This window comes from Heliangelus exortis, chromosome 8 (genome assembly GCF_036169615.1).
Source record: "Heliangelus exortis chromosome 8, bHelExo1.hap1, whole genome shotgun sequence".
NCBI lineage: Eukaryota > Metazoa > Chordata > Aves > Apodiformes > Trochilidae > Heliangelus > Heliangelus exortis.
The window spans coordinates 17,469,927-17,489,146 of NC_092429.1; the positions used below are offsets into that span (position 1 = coordinate 17,469,927).

A 19,220-nucleotide genomic window follows, 5' to 3' on the forward strand; every position below is an offset into this window, starting at 1 on the left:
ACCTGCTGAGATTCCCAGTGCATGGCTGTCTCTAATCTTTGCAGTAGCTCAGGTAATGGAAACGTTACACAGTCACCTCTAAATAGATCAGTGATCTTGAAGTTGTTTCTAAATACTAAAGTTTTAAAATAACTCACCAGCATCAGTTGCTGTTTTCTCAGCTTTTAGGTTTCTAGTGCCAAGCCAGTAAGATTCCTGCACAGGGAAATACCAAGGCTGTGGTAGCCCATAGGCCCCTAAAACAGAAGCAAGTAAAATGCACTTCATCAACACATTCTTCAGTGGGCAACAATTTATCTATACAAAGTATGGACTATAATTATAAACACTTGCAGTCTTAGCATGGTGTATCCAAGGGCCAAACCATCCACCAAGTACCTGAAAGAACAGATTTTATATTTCTTTTGGGCAGGAGTAAGATATTCAGAAAATATGCAAACTGAATGAGCTTGCCTTTTCTTCAGTAGAAGGTGGTTTAATTACAGAATGAAGCTATTCCCTGCATGGAGACAATTTGAAACCTCACCAACCAGGCAGCAGCTGCCAAGGAGCATCCTGATTGCTTAAGATGGGATCTCAGCCTCACTCAGGGATTTTTTTTATTAAGGCACACTTAACACTTGAGGGTTGACATGAGTGAAAAGTTTATTATATTTGCACTTATTACCCTGGGCCTGAATTTACCACTGGTAATGACAAAAGAGACTCTGGCTGAATTCAGCACACAGCATTGCAGAAAAGTGACAACAGAGTAATCCTTTTCTTAAACAGAAACGGGCTTTTTTTTTTTGTCACAAATTCGTTAATTTTTGAAAAGAGAAAGTACAATAATATTATCAGTTCTTGTCAGCCCAGACCTAAGCAAGTGCAAGTCAACACTGCTTTCCTGAATCACACTGATTTACAGAAAGTAGGGATTTGAGCTGTGTTTAAAATTGGCATCCTAGTGATGTTATTGGCCTTGTGCTACTTATTCAAAATAAGCACAGGGAATTTGTAATGCTTACTGGAAGCTTGTCAGTTTTTCTGTATTGAAAATATACTGCTTCTGAATGCAACTGCTTTTTTCTGACTTACCAAAATCACCCTATATGTCAAGCAACCACTTAGACCCCCCTTAATGCACAGAAACTCTCTCTGTATCCATAAGCAATTTGCCTTGCACTTGTTATGGGGTGGATTATACCTCTTTGAAGGTGGTGGCTAAAACAACTGGTTCTCATTCAGGATGAATGCAAAACCCAAGTGGACTCCATTACAGAGCAGAATGCTCAAATAGCCAAAGGACCAATGTTAAGCTGCCTGCAGAGACAGCTTAAGAAGGAGCTGAACTACGTGGTTCAAAGGTTTATCCCAGAAACTCACATCAACAATCTCAGAGACCACAGCATTGGCTTGGTAGGTTTGCATGTACATGACAGAGAAATGCTATGAGAAATTCCACAGAGATGGAGGAGCAGAAAGCTAAGGAGACACAGAGCAAATATTGGGAGGAACTGAAGTTAATGAATAGAAGCCCTGAGAAGTGTTACTTTTTAGTAAAGTGCTGGCTGAAAATGAAAACACCGAAAACAAACAAAAAAACCCCCCAACAAATTGGATCTACGAGCAAAGAGAATCCTGTTGTTTAGTTCTTGCTGTGCTCACGAAAATAGTACATTGTCCATTCTTTTAAAAAATAAACAGAGTTGCAACTCAAGATTCTCCAAAGAGGAATTTTCAGGAAAGTTACTGCAAATCAGGTTTGAAAATAAATGTGCTAAAATTGCATTAAGTGTCTTTGTGAGGACATACTTCTTAAAAACTGAAAAGGCATTAATTTGGTGTAGCATAACTCATTTTGGCAGGGACTTAAAACTAAGCAGGCTTAAGATGATATTTTAATTTTGAAACAAAATACCCTCAGATATATCTGAAACCATTTAACAAATTCTTACCTTTTTATGATTTGGATTAACTATAATAAGTTTACCCTATCCATCATTAATTTTCCTTCATAGCTAGAAAATCTGCAAGATCTCAAATTCTGAGTGACCGCTTAAGCGAAAAAAAGAAAAAAGTTTGCCAACTGACAAGAAACACATTCTGGAACTGCAGTTCATATGTCGGAGTAATAAATTAATGCAAGGAAAATCACTTGCTTGTACAGCATAGGAGTCTGCATTTATTATATTGAACCAATATTCAATAAGAATCAAGATAACCATTTAAGCTTCTAGGACAAAGCATTTTCTCACAAAGAAACTCCCCAAACTTTGTAATCAATAACAGAGATAATCCTTTTGAGAACTATCACAAGAACCAGGACTCCCATTTACAAATAAAATAAATCCACACAGGAACTTTCACAGAAGTATACATCTCAGGAAATAATACCATCCTTTAAGAAACCATTGGCCTAATGTGGCTGCAGCATATATGTGAGCTATATTCTACGTTTTAAAAAATTGAGAAATTCTCACTAGAAATGGTTGAAACTTCTCAAAAGAAAAACATGTACATCAATTGACTTTTAACAGGTGATATTTTTGTAGGTTTATTTTCTAATTAAATTTTAAAACAGGATCAGATGCTGCATCCTTCTTCTTACTCTTTCCTCCTTTTCCAGTCTCTTCATGACTAAAATAGAAGAAAGGAAAGAGAGGAAAATAGAAGCCCTTAAAATATACCAGTGATGCTATGCTGGGTAAGACTCATGGCCTACAATGTTAAATACCTTTTTTCTGACAGAGAAATACTCAGAGAGAGATTAGACTAACAGAGTTTACAACATCTACCACTACTTTGTTTGAATAAGAAATTGACATACCTGGAAAAACATTATCAAGATACCAAGAAAGTATTCCATAGAGAAAAGCATCAAAAAGCATCATTTTAATGGAAAAAAGAAAACTGTATTCGTCTCCTTCCAAGGGACTGGTTCTGATGTTACCCCACTGTAGGCCAAGACCTTGTTCTTCATAGCGTGACAAGTATTCTGTGCCAAACCCAAATGCTACTTGAGAAAGCAAACTCTGGAATAAAGGAAAAATGACATTCAGCTCAGACAGAGTGACATTTTGTAAAGCAACCACAAAACAAAACAACCTTTATGGACTAAACTTCAAAACTTGGTAACACCTAACAAATGATCAGGGAAATGTGGTTTAAATTCCTCTGAATGGTGGCAATTGTAAGCCACCCTTGGCTGTATTATCATTAGCCTCTAGGCAACCTTCACAGCTTGTTTTTTTTTCCATTTATGTCTCAGTTTTTAAGCTATTAGAGATGTATTTAAAAGTTTGCAGTGCACACTTATGCCTATCTTGGAGAAACATAATATTTACTGAGTGTTATTGGGCAGGGCCACTATGAGTAACAAGACAAAGGACACCAGATGCTTGGGATAAGGAAAACCACAAACATCCCCTCTTCTGGTATATCACAGAAACACCTTGGTTGGAAGAGACCTCCAAGACCATTGAGTCCATATAACCAACCATAACCTAACACTGACAAGACCTTAACTAAGCCATATCCCTAAGCACTATGTCTGTATGACTCTTAGATACTTCCAGCGATGGCAAATCCAGGGCAGCCTGTTCCAATGTCTGACAACCCTTACAGTGAATAAATTCTTCCTAATATCCAATCTAAACCTTCCCTGGTGCAACTTAAGCCCACTGCCTCTTGTCCTATCACTTGTATCTTCACTGAACAGACTGATACCCACCTCTTTACAACCTATTTTAAGGTAGTTGTAGAGCTGGGATTAGGTCTCCCCTCAGCCTCCTCAGTTCTAGGCTAAATGACCCCAGCTCCCTCAGCTGCTTCTTGTGAGATTTATGCTCCAAACCTGTCATCAGCTTTGTTGCCCTTCTTTGGGCACTCTCTGGTATCTCAATGTCATTCTGTAGTGAGTGTCTGCTGCCTGGTTCTTACACAACAAACTAATAAATTGTATAGTAACCAATTATCCTCTTCAATGTTGCATTCCAAGAAGAGACCAAGAAGGGACATAGTGCTGTTTCACAGGATATGTACCTCAGTCAGCAATTCCAGCCCTTAGGAAAATGAGGAGTCAAGAGAGATCCCAGCAACAACTCTCAAAAGAGATATTATCATATCATGCCAATTTAAAAATGTTTCGTTTTCAGCAATACATTAATTGCCTAATTACTTGTCCTTACATTTTTTTAGTTTTTCTTCTTTGCTGCCTTATTTGGTAGAACTAGAACTTGTATTATTCAGATGGAATGTGTATATCAGTTAAGAGAACTTAGTCATATTTACACTAAGTAATATCTTTTAAAGTATTTTGGTTTTTTCTTTTTCATTAGATTTCCTAGTGAAAGAGGAGAAGACAGCACTGCTTTTTTACCTAGGATGTTAGAATGCTCATCAAAGATGAGGAGACTGTATTCAAACACCTGCTCCCCTTCCTTTTCCATAGGGCAACAGACAGTAAGTCTGAATAATTTTATAAGTCCATAGATCCATTAAAAAAAAAAATCAAAACATGAAAAGTTTCCTGCTCCACTGGATTTCTAAGTATCCTACCTATAATAGAAGTGAACCAATAAGGAAGCACTACTGGAGAATGTTTGTAACTTCTTAGAAAGAAGATATTTCTCAGGGCTTTGGAACTTGGGTTTAAATCCTAACTTTATGTTCAGGTAAAGAAGAAATGTGAACCTGAAGTCTTGCCATCTTTAGATATCACTGAGGTAACTAAGTAATTGCATGTGAGAAAGATACATATTCATATTTTGTGAATTGCTGCTCTATTTATGAAACAAGTCAGTTTAATCCTGCTTTGACTTATAAGAAAGTGTTTAAAATTTTTGAATGCTATGCTAATTTCCTGGCATTCAAAATGAAAAATAAGTATTTTTTGTATTTTCTATAACCAATTAAAATGTCCCTTGGTCACTGGACCTGCTAAAGACTTACTTGCAATCCCAATTAATTGAAAGATATCCAGAGGTCTCCCTCTCTGAACCACAAAAGCAGAGGGGAAGAGGTATGGAATGTTTTTCACTCAGGTATGCACTGTGAGATGGGCAGCAAAAATTTTAATTCAGAAATATTTTATAATCAATGAAAGGCTTACTGCTATGGTCTTCATATTAACAGTCATGTGGTCTTGCCAGACAAAGAAGACAATGTGGGGCAGGTACAAGGTGAAGTAGATGACTCCACTGCAGGCAGCTGCCAGATTTGCTTTGGAGAAGAAGGTGCTGAACAAGAAACACTGCATTATGGTAGCTGTGGTGAACGTCAGTAGGAACAGAAAGAGGAGAAGTGGGCTGCTATAATGTAGTACTTGTCCATACTGTAAGCAAAAGAAAAGTGAAAAAATTTAGAAGTATTGCCACTTTCTGAACTAGCAGAAAAGGTCAGAATTGCCATTGACATGTAACCTGTAACAAGTAATACGCCAGTCTTCCATATTAGATATGACTTCTCTCCCAGACAGTAATGTTTCAACACCTGAGGTCATTACAATAACAAATCCTTCATCTAATTTTAGCCCTGCTCCTTAATTGTCACTCAGGTTAGTACAATAGGCTGTGGAGTTCATATTAATATTTGATGACTGACTTAAGTTTATAACTGATTAAAACAATCATAGACTAATAGAGTCTGCTGAGTTGGACGGGACCCGTCAGGATCAAGTCCAACTCCTGTCCCTGTGTAGGGCACCCCAAGAATAACACCATGTGCCTGAGAGCATCATCCAAATGCTTCTTGAACTCAGGCAGGCTGGGTGCCATAACTGCTTCCCTGAGCAGCCTGTTCCACTGCTCAACCACCCTCTGGGTGAAAAACAATTTCCTAATATATAACCTAAATCCCCCCCAGCTCATCTTCCTACCATTCCCTTGGTTCCTATCATTGGTCACCAGAGAGAAGAGGTCAGTGCCTGCTCCTCCTCCTTCCCTAGTGAGGAAGCAGTAAGCTGCAATGAGGGACTGAAAGTGGATATTCTGTTTCTGTCTTAATAAGCAAATGATTTCAAGCAAGATGTGCCTGCTTGGAAACTCACTCATTTTAAATAAAACTATTTGAACTATCATAATAAATTTTCATTGATCTTATCTTTTCCTCAGTCCATTTGCTCAATATGCAGGAAGGTTAATGTAAGGAAAGGTGAGAAAATGCCCCCCTCCCAAGTAAACAGGAAAATTATAAAACTTCTGCACCTAAATGATATTCAAACTCCAGATGGGTACTACAACTGAGGAACCCAAGGGCAGATTCTGAGACATCCTTGTGTACTAATTCACTGGGTGAACTTTGACCTTTCTTCCTTTTCTCGTCTGAAGATTAAAAGCTGCCTCTTTATAGCTTGAACTGCTGATTCTATTTACTCTTCAAAATAAAAACAAAGCTGAGACCTATTTATTAGGCTCAACTTTGTTTAGAGCCTTGTATAAGGCTCAAATAGGTCTATAACACAAAATGGGTCTCAGCATTGTTGCAACATCCCACTGGGTCTCTGAGACTGATTTCTTTAAAACAGTGATGCAGTCTCATATAAGAATGTATTTCCAAAGGTGGCATAGTGAAATCCAGGAAAGGAAGTGAATTATAGATATTAGCACAATCCCCTCTGGTATTAGCTATCTCCTGATTTTTAATTAAATCAGTGTAGCAAATAAAATAAGCTGTCTCTATCTACTCAGGCTTTAATGGAACCACAAGGAACGATAACAACTCATCAAGGCAGGCTGATAAGATAGAGCAGATTGAACATTAACTTTGCATTTATACCAATACCAGTTCTCTACATCAGGAAACATAAAAGGACATTCTTTCTTAAGAAAATGCTGAAGATTAATATAACTATATATAGCAGCAAGAGGAGCTTTGTTCTCAGATAGCTGAAATAAGATGTAGACCTTAGAGACAGCATCCAAACTGTCCCGAAAAGAACAATTACAAGAGCAATTCTAAGTCACAGAGAAAAAAAGGTGTTTTCTTTTTTTTCAGGTTGTCCTAAAATTTCCACCCTCACAGGCTTTTTGTTTGTTTTTTCCATTGAAATAGTGACGGAATTTCTAAGCAGGCAAGCATTAATAGATGCTTATAGATAAATATATAAGCAATGTATGTGTGTATTATTTATACATATAAATACATATGAATATAGATGTGTAATTATATATTTTTTATATATATATGTAGGCAAATGAATCACAGAGGGTGAACTATTAAGATTAAAATTCCTCATTTTATTAACCCTTCCATTTAGAGCAACAATTGTTATTTATTGGAAGGTCTGCCTCTACAGGAAATACAATATACAGAGCAGTCAGCTTGGTGTATTGTTCTGTGGGGATCTCACAATAAACTTTACTAGTGAATTTCTCTTTTTGTCTCTGCCAAGTGCCAATGCTGTAATGAAATGTGTTTGTAAGAATGTGCCTGCTTCATGCTGTGGTCAGAGCAGGCCAGCAGCCACTCACAGGTCCCTGTCCTTTCTCAACAGCACAATAGGCTCAGCAGTCAGTTTGGAAGTGTCAATCCTACCGTAATCAGTGCCGTGAGGAGGAAAGTGCTCACAGCCATCATGATGAAGCTGTCTAGGAACCAAGTGCACCAAATGACTCCATTAGTTATACCCCTGTTCTTCATAGCCTCTTTCAGACGCAGCTCCTTCTCCAGAACTATGCTCTTCACAGTCATGGAAACTGAGTATATCCAAGCCAGCACCATGAAAATGGGAAAGGCGCGGTTTAAGGTGATCATGAAGCTACCAAAGCAAGAAGAGAGAAATTAATTAAATATAAGTAAAACAGATATATATATATATATATATATATATAAAAAGATATAGAGATATATAAATACTGAGAAGCAAAGCAAGAATAAAAAGAAGAAGGAATGGGGAAGAACACATGCACTAAACATGTGACTGGAAATGTTCAACCTAAACATAAATAACACATTACTACTGAACTTAAAAAGCAACCTCAATATTAATGAACTAATGGTGGCTGCACTCCTATGAGAGGTTATTATTTCTATTTTGCAAAGAGGTTTGAAGGATAACTGAAGGTTACAAAATGTGGTGGCTCATGAAAAGACGTCTCTCTTCAGGGTGAATTGCCTTAATACTTTTTCTATGAAATAAAAAAATATTTTAATATATATGCCAAAGTTACCAATTTGGGAGTGTCACTATCTTTTTGTGTTCTCAAGATTCACCGGCAAAAGAATTAAACAAATGTAACTTTAGGTGCATAGAAAATTTCAGCAAGGCTTCTGAAATTTGTATAAACCCTGACTTGTGGAATATATTGGGAGTGTTCCACAGAGTACCACTTCCAAAACAACAGTGGTGGGACAGGCTGCTGTGGTTGGCCCATATTGTACCGTGATGAAGGCACTGCTCCCTTTCACTGTCCCTCCCCCGAGACTCTATTGCACCCAGACCCTCCAGACACCCTGGCAGATGCTCCTTGGTGAAGCACTGCCCCAAGTGTGCTGTCAGGATGAGAAAGATTTTGGGTTGAAGAGGCTGATAAGCAAAATTGGAAGAAAACTGCTGATTTTAAGGGGCCAGTGGTTTGTGTTCATTCTACATCTGGCTGCTGGTTGCCTGGATACAACAAAAGCAAGGACTGGAATTAGGGTTAGAATCTTGGCAGAGGTGGTTTCTGGAGTCTGGGTTATGGCAGGATAAGAGAAAAAAACCCAAAGTAATTCAGTTATGTCTCTGTCTTCTTATAACAAGAGCAGTTATTGCTCTTGTACATCTATTTTAGGACTAGGCTTAGAGTCTTAAAGCACCCAGCAATCCAAGTAGGTCAGAATTAAGCCAAACTGCTTCTACTCACACATCATCCACAAAACATGGGTATGGCATTTGCTGCAGATAAATTCCTAATGGCACTTCAGTGTTGGTCTGTGTCCTTATAATCCCATGCTCTATCATGTCTTGGAGATATGCAAAGCCTCCCCAGATATAACGTAAATCATCCACAGGATCAGCTCTTGGACCAGGATCCCAGTACCTCAAAAGAAAATTCACATCATTTGGGAAATCATTTGGTTAAAAAGTGGCTTTAGAGGATGGGTGGGGGGGAAACAAATTAATGAATATAAACATCTTAACTGCTGAAACTGTAGGACCAGTGCCTGGAGTCATCTTTTCTAGATTTTGATCTATCAGTCCAGACTGTTTGAGAAAGTATATAACCTGAACTGTTCTTTTGTTTACTTTATTTTTCTCTATACTGATGCAGAACAGCATTTTTCACCAAAAATGTACATGTTAACCATGCATCAGAGTAATTTTTATAGAATAGAAATAGCTGTATTTGGGATACAGTATCCTTGGAGATTAAACGGGAACAGCTCGATTGCAACTACCAGACACCACTATATTCCTCTGTGTAGACTATCATGAGATATTGCTGCTATCCCTTAAAGACTATTCAAGGAAGACTTGAGAAGAAACAGCAGAGCAGTTCTGCTGTCCAGTTGGAGGGAAGGAGGGTCATAATCCATGTAGCAATTCCTTGTCTGCCCCACCTGGTGATGGAGCAGCTTTCTGAATAGATTCTGACCAGAGTCATTCCCTTTGCCATGTAGCACTTTTGGGCCTGTCACAAGAGTGAAACCAGTTGTCAGTATCTGGAGATGGAAATAACTTGTGTCAGTACCTGGAGATGGATTCTGCACTGTAATATGTGCTAACTGTTGGTAAACCTCCTCCTTTCAGGGGAGGTTTAGATTAGATATTAGAAAAAAATTCTTTACAGAGAGGGTGATCAGACATTGGAATGGGCTGCCCAGGGAGGTGGTGGATTTTCTGTCCCTGGAGGTTTTTAAGAAGAGACTGGATGTGGCACTCAGTGCCATGGTCTGGTAACTGCAGCGGTAGTGGATCAAGGGTTGATGCACATGATGATCTTTCCAACCTGGCTGATTCTGTGATTCATGCATGTATCCAATGCAGGTTCTAATGTCCTCATGTCTCTCATATTCATGTTGTGACAGGCAAGAACTGAGAAGGAACTATCTCTTACCTGTCCTTGATTTTGTTTGTTTTCTCCACTGCATCTATGTCCATTCGAATCTTGTATTTCACATGTTTTGGAAGACTGCTGGTTGTTGGCTCCATGTCTGGAAAAACCACACCTGCCCAGAATTTGTTTTCCTCCAGTAGATGCAGGGCTTGATGAGTTAGTTGAGTTTCATCAAGATAACCTTCAAACTTATCTAAGGTCAAGCACTAAAAATAATTACAAAGAGAAAAATCACCCAGAAATAAACTTGGAAGAGGTATAAATTAAATCAAATCAAGCATCATTGGTTGAAAACAGAAAAAGAAAGTTGAGTCATCTGAAGCAGATGCTATTTTTAGCTTTAAAAACTTAGGCTGAAACTATTAAAAGTTTACTTCTTCCTGGACTCTTCCCTATTCTTTGTCTTTTTTAAATGACACGTTTAAAACACACATTATCAGTACAAACTCAGAAACATTCTCCCTAAGAAGCACTGAAAACCTCAGGTTTAGCATTGCTGTGGTCAATGTGAGTGGATGAAATAATTTTGAAAGCAGTTTATTCCTGATAAAGCTCAAGAAGTGTCCATCTTGACAAGTAAGAAATCAAGCCAGGGTGGTTACTAAAGCAGGAGCTGCTGTTACAATTTATAAGTATAGCAGGGCAAATTTAGATGAACATGTAGAAAACACATAGCCAATACTAAATTCAGCCAAAGTCTATGGTGACACATTTGCTAATTAGACAGAATTAAGTAAATTTTTTATAATATATTTCATCCGCTGTAATCATCCAGTAATGGAAACGTGAACTGAACTCTGCCTCTTGGACTGTACTTGCAAGGTTCCCTCAGAAAAAAAAATGTCTGAATTGAAAGTGCTAAAGCTGCAGAAGAGATTATGTCCCAGTACCAGGAACTGTCTCCACAGTCTGCATCCAGGAAATAAAATTATCTCAGCTCTACAATGAATCTGTCCACAAGAGCTTTTCAGCATCCAGTTGAATCAAAACACAATCCTTTTACAAGTTTTTTTTACTTTTTTTCAGCCTAGGAAGGACCTGAGTGAGTACAAGGGAGCTAAAAGATGACTGATCCATAAGAAAAGCACACTAGCCATGGACTTTAGCTGAAAAGCACTTTGGCAGATGAAGCACTGGAAGGGTTGGAGCATAAATTCTCAAGCTCAGTTTAGTTCTTGCCAAAGTGCCAGCATTTCCTCAGCACAGCTCCAATGCTGTGGAATTGTGTCTTTGCTGTGTCTGGAGGACTATTTCCTTTTTCTTTGTTGTGAGGAATTATTTTCAAGGTAGTTGCTTAAGAAGAACTAATGTAGTTCTCCAGGAGAATCTGTCAGAATGGCATTGGCAAAGTTGTGATAGATAAATGATCTTGGCCAGATTTTCACAGTAGAATAGACAGTGTCTGGAGTGGGATGAGGAGCAGTATAGGCTCTTATCCAAGGGTTCAGTCAAGGAAGCAGCAAGTGTTCAAAACAGAAAACACTAGTTCTTATAGATCTTCTGTGTAATTAGAATTAAATTAAAGCTTGTATAAGAACAGAGGTTAAAACACCAGGCTTGCAATAATCCACACTATATGAAAGTGAAAAGAGTTCATATTGTAATTTACTAGCCAAAATCCAGAATTTCTTTCTCTCTTAATATTAATTGTTTTCAAAACAAAGGCAGTATGGTCTGTCTAGGCTTTCTTCAGCGAATTTCAACACAACTTGTGCCTTCATAAATCTCACCATACCAGAATCTGGTTATCAGCCACTTTGGGAAAGCTATTTTGGGTTTTCTCCAAGTAATTATTTAACAACTTAAGGCAATCCAACGAAGATGGGAAAACCAAAAGTAAAATACTATGACAAAACCAGAAAATAATAAGCATAAAGAGGTGACGAGGTAGCTCTCTCAGTTTAGCTAATCTGTGGTTTAAGGCAATAAAAGGGAAGAAGAAGAAATTCCTGGGGTGGTGAGGATGAGCAGCCACTGCATAATTTGTGGGATTCTCAGTTGTATCACAGCTTACAGCAGAGATCTGGTCTCCAAAAATAGTCTCTGGCAGCACACTTCTCCTCATTGTATACTATGGTAAGGAGTAGGGCATCCCTGAAAAGGAGCTATTTGTTCCCATTGTGCTTGACACAGTATGAAAACATTCTTAAATGCTTACAAGTCAGTGTAAACAGTAGACGTAAAAGAATAAGCTCGTTACTATGACCTTTAGGACACAAAGATCTATTACTGTGTAGAGCAACTGTTCTGATACTGTGGATGTTCCAGTACTTGCCTGCTACAAACAATGTATTTCACTCACCTTGAGTAAGAAATAATTCTGCTGTGATGCAAAAAGATAATCAAAGGAGTTAGCAGAGCTTAGTGCAAAAGCTTTATTGTTTTTTTCTTGTACCAGCTATTGGAAGGCAGAGGAACTCTCAGCTCCTGCCTTCTTGCAGGGTATGAATGCTCTTTTAGGTTGAACTGGACTGGAATTAGGAGAGTTAGGCTCGATCCTGTTGCCTACAAGAATCAGTTTTCTCTCTGAGCTTGAGGCTGAGCTTATCTCACCATTAAATACTAACTACATAGTTACTTTTCTCTCATAGATGCTTGTAAGATATTATTGATCTCTATAAAGGCCCTGACCCTCATATTATAGAATCAGAATGGTTTCAGTTAGAAGGGCAGATGCTAAGCATGGAGTTACCAAGTATTAATATTACTGCCAACAACAACAGTTTTTTAAACTCTTGGAGTTAGTCTGCAACATTGTAAGGTCTACTAGTTTTGTCTGAGCTCATAAGTATACAAAGAAAAGTTGGCATTACAAAAAAGTTACTGCAGGTCTAACTTAGCAGGTAAACAAACTACAACTCCTGGTGTCACCCATCTCTGTGAAGGAATGGATGCAACAGTTTGCTTAGTCTTCTAAAGAAATACAACCTTTCTTGTACTGGACTTAGTCTGATTCAATCATATCAGTAAGTTAGATGGTCCATACCACACAATTACCAAAAGTTTCTTCCAAAATATTTTCACAATTACTTCATATTTTCAGCTACATTTTATGCATTTTTAAATTCATGTAATGAAAATTCACCTCACTCTTTGCACTGTTGCTCTCAAAAAGTCTCAACGCCCCACAAAAACCACAACACTGTAGGTAATGGGAGTGCAGATTCCAGGAAAGAGGCAAACATTTTGTCAGAAGTGGCTACAGAACAAGAAGAAACTCTGTCATTGGTTTCAATTGAATTTTGATCAGGTCTTTAAAAATCTAAAGGGAGATTTAATTAACTAGTGGCTTCTCTAATCCTCGTCTTGCTATATTAGTGCTTTGTCAGTTATTAATACTTACAAAAAACATTTCCTTAAAGTTTTGCATTCACTTTCTGTCCCTCAGCATCAAAGTGTGTTCAGAAATTCAAGCAATGTTTAGAACCTGAGAATCGTAACACTGAAGGGGGTTTTAATAATAATAATTATTATTACTATTAATTTTCATGTGCTGCTGTATTATTTAAAAACAAGCTCTTAATATTGAGATGATACTTGAAACAAATTCAGATCTCTTGATATTTTTAACCTTCCTGTCTGTAGTCAAAGATCCCAATTACTGCCTACTCTGGTTTAAGATATTCTTTACAAGTATTTGCAGTTGTGGGAGGGCTGACCTTACCTCCAGATACTGACTGAGCACACGCAGAGCTTGGTCCACAGCACTGAAGATGTTCCTCCAGTCAAAGTCAGCCATTCCCCTCTCCCTGCTCGCTGAAGATCCGTTGTGCAGAAAGTTGATGATGTGTTCAGCTGTAAAACCTTCAGCACTCAGCTGGCTGTTCAAGAATTCCCGCACTGTAGGGTGCTTCAGAGAGTCCTGAGAAAACACATCAGGACAGCTTCACTATAATGATCCTCTTCAGGTGCCCTGTTTAGCTGGGAAGGTTTCTATTTCCATAGCTCTTTCTGAGCTATGAAGGAATAAAAAAGGGTATGTGAAGGAATTAATTTTATAAATGGGTAATTGCATAGCTGAACTGGTAAGACTTGAAGACAGTATGAAAATAATTTTATCCTTGGGTATTTATTTCTATTCCTTCATAATCAAGAGGATAAATGTAATGAATGTCTAATCTAATATAAAAGAGTGTGGAAAAACAAATGTCTTCTCTACTATAAACTGCTTTGTAAACTTTACTTGCAGACAATACTTGCAGCTGATCAGCATCAGATCTAAGGGATGTGGAAATAAGCAACTTCCTAATACAGTAAATCGCTGGACCCAGCAAAAAAATATAGTTCTACTGCCTTCTTTGCCTGTGCAGAACCCAAGAAAATAAAGTTCACTATTTTTGAAGGACATTCTAGAGAGGCAAGGAAGCAGCAATTGCAGCCTTTATTAAGAAATCATTAGGCAGATCCTAGACAGTGTTTGGATCTGAGGTTTTGTCACAGAGAAGCTGTAATACCTCTAACAGTAGCCTTCAAACCAAGGCCTGTTACCAGTCCAACAGCCTTAAAGGCCACAGATTCCTTGCTGCTAAGGCTATGCTTCCAGCCCAACTTTCCAGATTAATTGTCTTCTCCCTTAGCAAAAATAAAGGATAATGGAAGGCTGCTCTTACTGAGGATCCCTGATAAGTTATAACATACACGGATCATGTTCATTTGCAGGCTGTTTTGAAAGAAGAACCACAGCTGAGGCCCTACTTCTTCCCAAGCTTTGGTCAAAAGTCTCAGACGTTCAAGTTCCTCAAAAGTGGAGTTTGCCTGAGGAATAAAACAGTACAGAAGAGTGTTAGAAAGCTAAAGAGATAAATAAAGTTTAGGATCTAGCTACAGAGACAATGAAACCTGTAACTTACAAGAGTAGTTTTCACCTTCAGTACTGAATAAACTTATTAAAATAGCAGAAATGTTAATAATGTTATAAAATCCAACTGGAATCAAAGTAATATAGGATACACTTCTGTTTTATGTTTCATGGAAAAAACAAGTACACATCAACCCCAGTTATCTTAAGGTCCTTTAAATACACAATTTTTAGGTCAAATGATTTCTTCCTCTTTCCCCTTGACTATTTCTCTCCACAAAGAACTGAAAAGAAATGTGACAAAGTGGGTAGATGAACAAATGGGAGGCAATTGGAGGAGACAGATACCCTTATACTTAAGATATTAGTTAAGGGTTGCTGTAAATTTTATGCTTTCCTGTGTGAACTACAAGCATCAGTTCTTCTGTGCCTTACATAGATATTGAGAGTAAATAAATAGCAGGTTATGAGGTGGCCCTCAGTCACAGATGACCTTGATTTGACTGCTCAGATTCATTTCACCCAAACTTCAGACATTTAGCTAAGGAGTGCAGGCTCCATCCTATTTTCATGAAGTGAAAGCTATGTATCATTTCAACATGCATAACACTAAACCATGATGTTGCAATTGGTTTGTAATCTCTCAGTGTTGGGTTTCAGTAAGTCTATCCAAGCCATGCAGCTGCCCCATTTAAATATTTACAGGTAAATAGCTGCTGATGTTCTTACGTCTGTAATATATACATAAATATTACTATTTTTACTAGTGTAAACATGGAATCATGCCAATAAAAGGCTACTTGGGTTGTAAAAAGCTCAAGTGTGGCCCCAGATGGGACGAATCAGTGAAGATCTGTCTCCTGTTTTTTTAAACCAAAAGCTATCTGTCTCCTGTCCCTCTTCTGATGACCACCAGAAAAAATGGAGTCAGAAGGAGAAAATCTGATTAGGCTGGTGTAAGCTGAGTCACTCTTTTTTCAAAAGTTGTTTCTTGATATGCAATTCTTTTAGAAATATACATTTTTGTATTTCAGAAGTTCTTACATTTTTTAGGATTTGCCGCACAGAAGGTGAATCAGGAGCAAAGAGGATTTTTCCCATCAGCAGGGGCTTCACAGCACTCCAGGCTATTTTGGTTAAAGGGTTTGATTCCAAATTCTGGATCACTGCATTACAAAAGGGTGCTAAAGACAGAAAGATAGACATCTTTTATGAGATCTTAACTCAAATCCTATCATAGGTAACATCCTGCAGGGCATTTTACAGGCAATAAGGACAGTTAAAAGTTGAATCTGAATGAGTTAAGCACCTTCTGCAGTGCAGAAGTACAATATCTAATAAGATGGAAAAGGCTGGTAAGTAGATAATGGAGATGTAAAATAGACACCACAGAAAATGGAAGAGCAAGCAAATAAATTTAACCATTTGAATATCTGCTGCTATTCATATGGTATTTCAAATGGAAAGGAACTAGACAGCTCAGATCTCACTGAGCGATTTTGAGTTCTAATTGGCTTTTTCTTAATGACTTAGTGACTTTATATTGCTCTTGATACTTATATGAAGCTATTTTTTCTCCTAATAGTAGTTAATTCTTACACAGTATAAACTACTGGACAGGAGACCCAGCAGGCTTGGACGCTGAACTCAGAACTGAGAGTTCAGAACTGGATCCTAGAATAATTTAGAACTAAACATTTTTACACAAACATTTTTTTACTCCTGCGCTATGAAGTAATTAGTTTACTTGGTTAGCATTCAACTATTTGTTCCCTGGCTGATGAAATAGAGCACTGGGTGTTTTACAGGTCTTTTGAAAGTACAGACATAAGTAGAGTCAAGTATCAACATGAACAGTGAACAGTAGAAGAGCCTCTACAGGCAAAGTGCCCACCTGTACACTACGCCCATGCAACGTTATCCAGCACAGCAGAAGGGACACAGAAATCTACTACCAGCTATGATACAGCTGTTAGTACAGAAAAAAAAATGCTGGTGGTCTCAGTGTAGAGAAAAACTAAACAGCAAACAGAAAGGGACATAATAAAAAGGCAAAATAGTCAATGGCAGGAAAGATAAAATCAGTTCCTCTTTGCATTCTCTCTTATTATAATATCAAGAAGATAACTGAACAAATCAAAGAATCAAAACCTGGTAAATTGAAATACTTTCTATGTAAGATTGTGCTGTAGAACACTACTGCTTCAAAATAAGTGTGATTTTACTCAGGAAGAGAACAGCAACCATGTATGAAATTTAAAAGGACAAATTTCTGTGCTCCAGGCTATCAGTCAAGTTGAAAGACATAAAAAAAATTATCTTGGAGAAAATTCCAGAACATGGAACTGTGTTTTCCTAAAACTTCTTCAGAAGTATCAAGTTCTTCCCGATATAAGTAGTAAATATTAGAAGACTGAGAAATTGTCTCAATTGTGTTGATGATGATAATGATGTTAATGTCTTCATATTGAAAGCAAATTTATATTTCTGTCAATTCTCAATTCCCGAGCTTCTCTGCTTCCAGCTATGGAGTAAGCATGAAAAAATCCCATTTCATCTATCTCTAGTTTCCTATTTTGTAGAAGCAACAGTAGTTTTCTAACAGAAATTGTGCCTGTCTACGGTCTCTGTAATGATTTGGTGGAAAAACTTACTGGTTGTATTATCATAAAGATAACTGGATTTCTTTCTTGTTGAGTCAATCCCCAGGAAAGCTCTGTAGTTATTATCTTCATACCAGTTGAAGGAAAGAACTCTGGATCCACCTCCTTCTGGGTAGCCACAGAAAAGATCAGACAGGGAGCTCACCAACTGGTCTAAGGATTCTGGTCTTCCATCTTGTAAAAATGGTTGCAGAACCATCAAAAGGTCCTGAACACTTGGCTTCCTGGCTAGCTGCAGTAAGACAAGACTTTGTTAATCTCAGTTGTGCCCAGACTGGTAAAGTATGGATGCAGAACCTCATCCTTTTTTCTCCTCTGTCCTGGTCACAGACATCATTTTCAGTCCTTATTCTCCCATGTCTCATCTGAAGAAGAGCACACTTCATAATTGCCAATGCTCATGGCTACATTTGTTTTTTAATGAGAGAATGAATTTCTAGGCAATCAGTTCCCAAAAAGCCTATTTTCTTTCTGATAAAGCAGGTAACTGGAACATAAAAAGAACAAAGGAAAAGGAGGACTATGTGCTACCCAGAAAAGTAATGTCATCTGTTATTAGACCACTTACCTTCTGCACTGCCTGGGAGACATTAGACAGTACCCTCCCCCAGGCCTTCAGGTCAGCACCTGGTGAGTTTCTGTCCAACACAGTGGGAAGCTGTGAATACATCAGAAAAACACATGAATTTTTAGTTTCTACATGACTACAGCTATTGCAGTGAGAGAAGAAAATCCAAATAGCACCTCTGTAGGTCAAATACTGTGAGTTTTTTTGAAGACTGAGTCTTGTCAGCCTGTCTGTGAGGCCACAGATCCAGTACCCTGTGCAGACTCACACAGCAGCCTGTACAAGTATTCTGTGTAAGACTGAAAAACAGTCACAGGCCACTAAAACATGGCTTAGGATTTGTTCTGTTCATCTACACCCATCATGCCAAAGGTGCAAAAATAGAGGGGGAATGCAAAAACTGGGATTTCTGAGAAGCTGCTTCTCACAGATGCTATTCTATACCAGTTGGATGTATAGACTCTTAGTAAACTCTGAATTTAGCAAAGGTTGTGATACAAAAGGCCCATTGCCACAGAGGTAAATAAGTGGTAGTACTTTATACTTGAGAGTTTTCCTGATTTTCGAGACAGTCTGGTCCTTGCTGTCTACAAGATCTGACAGAAACCATTACTTCTCTAGGCTAATGCAGACTGGCCAAATGGTCTTTCCAGCAGAAGTTAATACTTTAGCTGTCACTGGCTTCTTAAGGAACAGGTGACACCATGGCATGCTATCACTTACAACTTTGCTTGCACATCCTTCTTTGTCAGCTGCCTAAAGAATCATGTGTGCTTGGAATTAACACTCTTGAGGCTTTCTGAGGCATCTATTTTTTCTAGTACTATCTGGGCATTTAGATGGCTAGAATGTAATATTTATAAGACAACCCCCAAAAAGTCTTCCCAAAAATTGTGTAGCTATAACACACCCTGCTGTTCCTTGCCATTTCTTTCAGTCAGTAGGTGGTTAAGAAAGCAGAAGACAGCTGCACTGTGTAAGTACTCGGCAGGGAATCACAAAGGCAGGAGGTTTTATGGAACGCTTATGTTAGTGTGTTCTGATCTGTCACTTGCAGTCTGATCTTGTTACACACAGGAAGTATACACACACCATGCTTCAAGATACACTCTTCCTTTGTCCCCTAAGGACAACAAGTCACTGAAATGATTAGACAGGATTCTCGAAGCACC

General features: G+C 38.1%; 1 protein-coding gene across 7 annotated transcripts in view; it reads right to left on the reverse strand.

Annotated features, from left to right (window-relative positions):
* ABCA4 (ATP binding cassette subfamily A member 4) overlaps nt 1–19,220 on the reverse strand; it is a 75,145-nt gene that overhangs the window by 33,485 nt on the left and 22,440 nt on the right. For 6 of the 7 annotated variants that reach the window (XM_071750757.1, XM_071750754.1, XM_071750755.1 and 3 more), the window contains 11 exons: nt 18,049–18,138; nt 17,472–17,712; nt 15,862–16,001; nt 14,658–14,774; nt 13,684–13,881; nt 10,020–10,225; nt 8,826–9,002; nt 7,516–7,738; nt 5,093–5,314; nt 2,810–3,014; nt 138–236 (listed from right to left, as the gene is read on the reverse strand). In XM_071750757.1, the coding sequence (XP_071606858.1) occupies nt 138–236; nt 2,810–3,014; nt 5,093–5,314; nt 7,516–7,738; nt 8,826–9,002; nt 10,020–10,225; nt 13,684–13,881; nt 14,658–14,774; nt 15,862–16,001; nt 17,472–17,712; nt 18,049–18,138 (1,918 nt within the window). The remainder of the gene's footprint in view (nt 1–137; nt 237–2,809; nt 3,015–5,092; nt 5,315–7,515; nt 7,739–8,825; nt 9,003–10,019; nt 10,226–13,683; nt 13,882–14,657; nt 14,775–15,861; nt 16,002–17,471; nt 17,713–18,048; nt 18,139–19,220) is intronic. The other variant, XM_071750758.1, reaches the window with a different exon arrangement.